General features: G+C 35.1%; 1 protein-coding gene across 1 annotated transcript in view; it reads left to right on the top strand.

The window, feature by feature from the left end:
* The window catches only part of PARN (poly(A)-specific ribonuclease), a 71,467-nt gene that overhangs the window by 10,207 nt on the left and 53,780 nt on the right, over positions 1–7,480 (top strand). The window contains exons 4-11 of the mRNA XM_009886587.1: positions 1,780–1,847; positions 1,946–2,027; positions 2,823–2,883; positions 3,605–3,770; positions 3,983–4,048; positions 4,867–4,905; positions 5,953–5,995; positions 6,664–6,744. Coding sequence (XP_009884889.1) covers positions 1,780–1,847; positions 1,946–2,027; positions 2,823–2,883; positions 3,605–3,770; positions 3,983–4,048; positions 4,867–4,905; positions 5,953–5,995; positions 6,664–6,744 — 606 coding nt within the window. The remainder of the gene's footprint in view (positions 1–1,779; positions 1,848–1,945; positions 2,028–2,822; positions 2,884–3,604; positions 3,771–3,982; positions 4,049–4,866; positions 4,906–5,952; positions 5,996–6,663; positions 6,745–7,480) is intronic.

The following is a 7,480-nucleotide window of genomic DNA, read 5'->3' as shown; positions in this document are numbered from 1 at the left end:
GGAAATATAATAGAAGTCTGTAAAATTGAGTTGCATAGAGCAGATGGGGATTGCTTGTTTCATTGTCTCTACTAACACAAGAATTGGAGAGTGTTGCATTAAACTTGCAGAAGTCATGGTCAGGACAGACAGACGATTCCTCCTGCAAGAGTTAGTAGCTGTGTAAAACTTTAATAAAAGGATGTTGAGAGTGTTAGAATTTATCAGTTCAAAGTGGCACTGGGTAAAAGAAATTCGGTGACAGTAAAACTACATAAGGACTAGGGTCCTTCCCAAACTGCCTCCCCTGCCAGCATGTGCTGTCCCTAACAAAAGTTAAATGCCAGCTGCTACTACCACCTCTGTCTCTCTGCAGCACACACACGCAAAAAAACGGCCTGGAGGGTGTGGAAGAAGTTTTGAAAAATAGCCAGATGACCACAGATGATGTGTGAGGGTCAAAAGTTCAAAACTGTGTTGTTTGTGGGTTTGGTGTTTGGTTTTGTTGGTGGGTTGGTTTTTGTTTTTTTCTTTTCCATAACAGAAAGCAATCAGAAAAGAGAAATGCTGAGCATCTCATCACATGCTGTTTCCTGAAGCATCCAAGGAGTTGATAAACACTGTTTACTAATACTGTGTTAACAGACATTGCAGGATGAGGGAATTACTGGTTAGTGCTCCTATTGAGAAACTAGGACAACAAATGGCAATAACTGGTTGGGTTTTTTTTAACTACAGCCTTCTCGCCAAACAACAAACCAAACCCAAAAAGCAAAAAAACCCACCCCAAATCCAAACACTGAAGGAGACAATAAAATTAGAGACCAGTCTCTGAAGACCATGCAAGAAGGTAGAGGATGCCATATTCTGTTCATCTGGCTGAATATGAGCCTTTGAGAGTTTCAGGGTAGCTGACAATTCAGGTTCTGCAGGCACAGCAGTCTCTTGCTCGTTGTAAGAGGTCTGGTGTATCAAAAGCCAGCCCCAAATTCTTGTCACCTTCTTAAAACTTAACTTTTACCAGCTAATAAATTAACTTGGTTATTGATATTTTTTGTATTTATACTCAAAGATAAGAGAAGAGGACTAAGTTTGTATGTCCTGTTGCCACTCATTATTTTTCTCTATGATAGAACTGAATAATCCTATGTGTTCTTTGTGTTTAAAATGGGTGTTTGGCCCTCAGGAGGAACAAGTCTTTCAATGAGACCACAATGCTTGTTTATTTTCTTGTAGACTTGCAGTGGTGTTAAAAAGCTTTCCAATATTGATCCGACAACTGTAAATTACTAGAGGACACGATGATGAAGTGCCCGGTGATTGTGCCAGTACTTCTATCATGTTATCCACTGTTAGCCACGTGGATTAGAAGAATATTAAATGTATTATTATGTGTATTTCAAAACTATATCCAGCCAGTGTCCCTCACAGCCTGCTCCCAGACTATGGAGAATGTAAATGAATGTTGAGAAGGAGACTGACAGCTGCTTTATATGCAGCATATCTTGTGTGTGAGCAACAGGTGGAGAGAGATGGGACTTCCCTCAGTTCTTGGGTGTTTATGGAATGGAAGTGCATTCTACAAAACATCTAGTAAGATGATTAAATGGGTATGAAAACTACTTGAAAAACTCTGCTATACTTACTTCAAAATTACCTACAGAACAAACATTGGTTAAGAAGATCTAGATTTGCTTAATTTTGAAGTGGAGAGAAATTGTATTTATTGTGGATGCATGGTGGTTATCTTTAAATGTGTACAATTTTTATTCTCATGCAAAGTTTTCCTTTCCTTTCCAGCATTCCATGGATTTTTTGCTCTTTCAGTTTGGCCTTTGCACTTTTAAATATGATCACACAGAAGAAAAGTATGTTATTCTCTTATTCCTTGCTTTCTTAATTGAGGAATTTATGAAGTAATATTGATAAGCTTGTTGTATTGACATGCAGCTTATCTTTTTCACAGGTATATAATGAAGTCATTTAATTTCTATATTTTTCCAAAACCCTTTAACAGAAGTTCACCAGATGTCAAGTTTGTCTGTCAGGTTAGTAGAAAAACAAGTTTGATTTTGTTTGGTTGAAGTATACCTGCAGCAAACTTCTAAAAAATATTTCCAGGAAAACTCTGCACCATTGCAGAGTTGCAATGATTGGGAGAAATGGTTGGTTCTTTTAACAGCTTAAAAGGCAGATACATACAAGTTGCTGGGAGTTGTTGTTTTTTTTTGTTTTCGTTTTTTTTTTTTTTCTTTCTTATAGAAGAAATAAGTATCAGTTAAGAGAAGTCCTTAAAAATGAGCTTTAAGGGAGTATCTATAACTTCAGTTTTTAAATCTTGTTACACATTATATTGTGTGGTTTCTGGAATTGGAGATAATGTTCCAAACCTGGCAAGGTTTTGGTTTTTTGTTTTTTTTTTTTTTCTTCTTCTTCTCCTTTCTTGTGTGGTTTCCTGCTTCCTTGCTTTTTCTGTTTGATCCTTTATTCCCATCTGCTTATCTCACTTTCACTGCTTCCCAGACTGTTGCCAGAATTTTTCTGGTCTCAGATTTGTTCTCCTGAAATGCATTTTGCTTTCTTTAGTTTCCTCTTTCCACATAGTTTGTTTTTTCATCTTTATCCCTTTAGTGTATTTATTGTTCTTGTACTTCATGGAAGTTGAAATTAAATAACAAAAGTAGCGCAGCCTAAGCTCACTGTGGCTTCTTTAGGGTCACAAACTTGGTTGCTCTTAACTTCGGACTTAGTGTAATTTCTTAAGAAGTGTAAAAATAACTGAATTGATCTTTTTATGCCACAGATACTCTTGCCAATTGTAAAGTTATTTTCTTTTGTTGCAGAGTTCAAGTATAGATTTTTTAGCAAACCAAGGATTTGATTTTAATAAAGTTTTTCGCAATGGTGAGTTGTTTGTTTTGTTTTGTTTTTCTTTCTTTCAATGTCTGCAAAATTTATCATGACGTCTTTCTTCATTTCCTGCAAAAAGAAAATGACAGCCATTCATGATACTCACTTAACACATAATGAAGTTCTTATCTGATCTACAGTTGTGCTGATAGTTACTCCCTTTCCAAAAATTCATTGTATGGAGTCAACAGAATAGAATTTCTATTTAGTTAAGTGCTTGGTTGTTTGTATTTGTTTGATGGCTAAACAGATAGAATAACAAGTTATGTAGCTGTGTAGTGGATCAGTACTAACACTTCAGAAAAGGTATCAGCGCATTGTAATAGGTGCTGCTTCAGTCTGTTATTAAAGTGATGCAGATGGCAAGGAAGAGGAGTGCTAAATATTTTTGGATTGTGTTATACAGCTCTGCAGTCCTCAGGCTCATGCCTTGTGTAGATGAGTCATATAACTCTTAAGAGTCCAGTGGTACCAGCTAATCTGATATGCGCTCGAAGGAAGCCTGTTTAGGCACAGATAAAGAATGGGGTCTAAAACAGATGACTGAAATGGAAGGATATGTTTTGAGCCTTCAGGGGTGTAACACTGGCAAATGCTTGTTGGTAATAAGTCTCTGCTAAAACATAAAACCTTAATTTGTCTCTAATTATGATGAGTTTTTAATGAGCTTTTAAAGGGTTTTTTTGTTGTTTTTTGTTTTGTTTTGTTTTTTAAGGAATTCCATATTTAAATCAGGAAGAAGAAAGGCAGCTAAGGGAACAGTATGATGAAAAACGTTCTCAGGCCAATGGTGCAGGATCTCTGGCATACATTTCTCCTAATGCCACGAAGTGTCCTGTAACAATTCCTGAAGATCAGAAAAAATTCATTGAAAAAGTAGTGTAAGTAAATTGTTTAATATTCTCTGATGTTGTTAAAACTAAAAGATAAAGAATGGTGACATGCTCATCTGTTGAAGCTATTTTTATTAGTTCACTAGTTGTGAAATATTTCTCTTGTAACAAAGGTTTTTTTCTTTTGTCTTTTGGGGAGAGCTGTAAATATCATAAAAAGAAAACAGTAGCTATAAAAGCAAATAATCTTTTTCTTCCAGGGAACAAATAGAAGACTTATTAAAGAATGAAGAAAATGAAAGTTTGGAACTGGAGCCATGTACAGGGTCAGTTTCAGAAATTACATATCTTCTGAAAAAATTATTTATTTTGGCCATATAGAATTAGGGGGGTGACAAGGAAGAATATCTTTACTTGTGTTAACTGAAGCAAAATCTATATTTGACTAATCTCTGAAGGTTGAGAAAATGTGGTAACTTGTATGGATGTCATACTCTGCTTTATGAGCCATAACTTATGCATGTAGTGACAACATATTTAAGTATAGCCAAGAAGCGTCTTGCATATGGGAGCTTCCTTTTGCTGTTGAAGTGTTCCATAAGCCTTGGATATGCATTTTATAAATTAATTTCTCAAATTTTTTAAGCTATCAGTTATTCATTGTTGACACTGTGTATTGAAACTGTTTTTAGTGGGTCTCCTTCCCAGAGTGTATTTAACTTTGAAGTCCAAATGTTTGGCTAGTATAGTTATTAAAAAAATAAAAATTGAATTTAGACATACTAGAACATTGTGAAGCTGGGGGTAAGGTAACATCGCTGTATCTGTATTCAGACTACAGAATATTTGCTTCTAAGAAGATATGTGGGTAACTGTACCACATATTTACCACATTTGCCAAGTGTACCTGGTGTGTGTTTACCAGGTGTACCACATATGTACCATATTTACCAGGTGTAAATGCCTTTACAATTGAATATCAGAATTCAGTAAAACCTTTCCAAGCCTGTAGGTTCTGGTAGCAGTGACTTAAACTTTAAAAATCTTTCTACAGATGAGCACAGAGCTGACTTTAACTGAACTTTATTACTTTGAAACACTTTTGTAAGTGGAGTATTAGTAACACAGTGTCTTTTGATTTTAGATTTCAGAGGAAACTAATTTATCAGACCTTGAGTTGGAAGTAAGTTACTGGTAATACTGCCTTACTGTATATTTTTACTATTTCTGATAAGAAATCTGGGTAAGATCTGAATCTACTTAACCTCAGAGGTGATTAATTTAGCTTATTTTTCTTTAAGAGAAGACTTCTATAATGTTCTGAAGGTAAATTGCATTAAATTGGTTTGTGATGGTGAATCATTTGCATATTTGAAAGCTTAGTATTTATTTTATCACTCCTATCTAAAATCTGTGAACACAACAGCACAGGCTAGAGCTATGTAATGAATGCAACTTGACAGGTTTTTAGTGAACAGAAAGTGCATGTGCTTATACAGATTGTGTTTTACTTGAAAAACTACTAGTTCTATAGTAGGTATTGGTATGTTTATGGTTTTCTATTAGATGCCAAGTATAAGCATTCCTGATGACTTAAAAATCCTAATTCTAGTAGTAATTCTCTTCTTTCTTGGCTTTATCCCTTGTCTTTGCCTAAATATATTCCTTGAGGCCTTAGGAGAAACTGTAAGGCTGTAGAGATGAGATTTTCATTGTTCTGACTGCACTAGAAGAATGTGGAAAATACAGTGGAAATTGGTTTTTGTACATTTAGTTAATTCAGTATTGCAACAGTATCTGGCACTCTGTTACTTACACTGGAAGTGGATAAAATAAAGCTTCTCTATAAAATGGAATCTCAAGAAGTGAGCTTGAGATCTAACCTGAAAGAGAGGAGTGTTTTCAAGAATTTTCTTATGTGAAATGTTTAATATATTGATCGAATATCTATAGCTTCCAATAGCACATAGTGTTATGTTTGTCTGACACTTATTCTTGCATCTTCTCTGTGGATGGAAAAGCATGTTTGTGAATTGTATTTTTTTTTTTTTTTAAACATTCAGCTGTGTTGCTTTATGTGTATTCAGCTGTGTACTTTTAATAGTTCTTTTGCACTTAAGACTTACAGTAATAATGAAACATGAAATTACTGAATCACTGTTGTGGTATCAGTATGCTAAATGCCAAATTAATAACTACTTATGTTAACCTTTCTTTTGTTTTGATATAGGTATCCAAAAGGTATCCATGTTGAAACTCTGGAGTCAGATAAGGTAACTAGGCATGTTACTGCCTCTAACTTTTTTTCTGTTTAAAGGAAATTGTATTTCTCAATTTTACCAACTGTCCTAACTTTTAGAGCTGACTTGGGCTTTGTTATGCAAAATATTTTAAATGGAATACAATGAACAAGTTTCTAAAGATTAAATCTGACCAACATATGAAGTATAAGCATGTATTTGTGTGGCTTAATACTAATTTTTTTTGTTTTCTAACGGATACTAAAGTGTATTTTAAGATATAGTGGATCTGATGTTCAATATTGGTGAAAAGTAAGTCCATTGGTGAAAAGTAGATCTTGATCTTGGAGGAAAAACAGTGACGTCACATGCTGTATCCTCACTTCCCACTACAAATCTCTGCTTCAAAAGATACTTGATATCCACTATTTACAAAGAAACGCTGATAACCTTTCCTCAGAAGTAAAAAGTGAATTTAGTAAAAGTTACGTTTGGTGGATGAATCTAATAGAGCTTTCTGAAGTAGGCTTTTGCGAGTAGGTGATAAAGTGGTGCGTACAATAGAAACAGTCATGTTGCCAAGTAACTGCTCCTGAGGTATGAGTTAATTTTCTTGACAATGTAAATTTACAGAAACTTGCAGTGGTCTTAAATATGACCTTCTCAGAGTCATTCCTCAAACTATACATTTTTTATTTTAGAAGGAGAGATATATTGTTATTAGTAAGGTAAATGAAGAAGAACGAAAGAGAAGAGAACAGCAGAAACAAGCAAAAGAACAGGTAAGTAAGTTCTGTTTGGTTAGTTTACATAAAAGAGGGAGGGGGAGAATCTATGACTTCAATCGGCTATGCAAAATTGTGCGATAGCATTCGGTAGCATTTACCTTCTGTTTGGCTGTAGCTGTTGTCTGATACAGATCCTCCAAGTTCTACCAGATAACTTAGGCTTTGCACTAGAGCAAGACGAGTTGCAAGACCTCTACAATGCTGTAAAGAACGAGTAATTGTAGAACACTGAACCAATATTCTGGAGGATTGCATTCCTCCTTACATGAATCTGCTGTATCAGAGAAACATGGTCTAGTAATAGGAAACATCAGTTGATTGCATTTATTAATACTGTATAACAACAGTAATTGCAAAAACTCTTGCAGAAATTCTCGAGCAAGTTTTCACGTTATTTGGATTCACAGTCTGTCCTTGGAGTAGCACTCTGGTACAAAACTTGCTTGCTCTTAGTTGTCTGAGTTAAAATATCCTGCACCATTAATATGTCATCTGACTTGTCTTGATAGAAACATGCTGCACACGAGTACTGTAGTAACAAGTTGACTGGAAGGTCATGTCTGGTGTATTCAGGCACCCTCAGCATTGCTTATGGGGCTTGATATTTTTGCTTATTAAGTCTGACACAAGTTTCAAGAAGTTGTAAGACTTGAATTGTGGGAATTCTTGACCACACTCCTGTTATTTATGCTTACGTATCTCAAGATAAAGTCTACTTGGGTGGAGCAAA

The sequence above is a fragment of the Charadrius vociferus genome, unplaced genomic scaffold (genome assembly GCF_000708025.1).
Source record: "Charadrius vociferus isolate BGI_N301 unplaced genomic scaffold, ASM70802v2 scaffold46, whole genome shotgun sequence".
Classification (NCBI taxonomy): domain Eukaryota; kingdom Metazoa; phylum Chordata; class Aves; order Charadriiformes; family Charadriidae; genus Charadrius; species Charadrius vociferus.
This window is presented reverse-complemented; position numbering and strand designations above follow the sequence as displayed.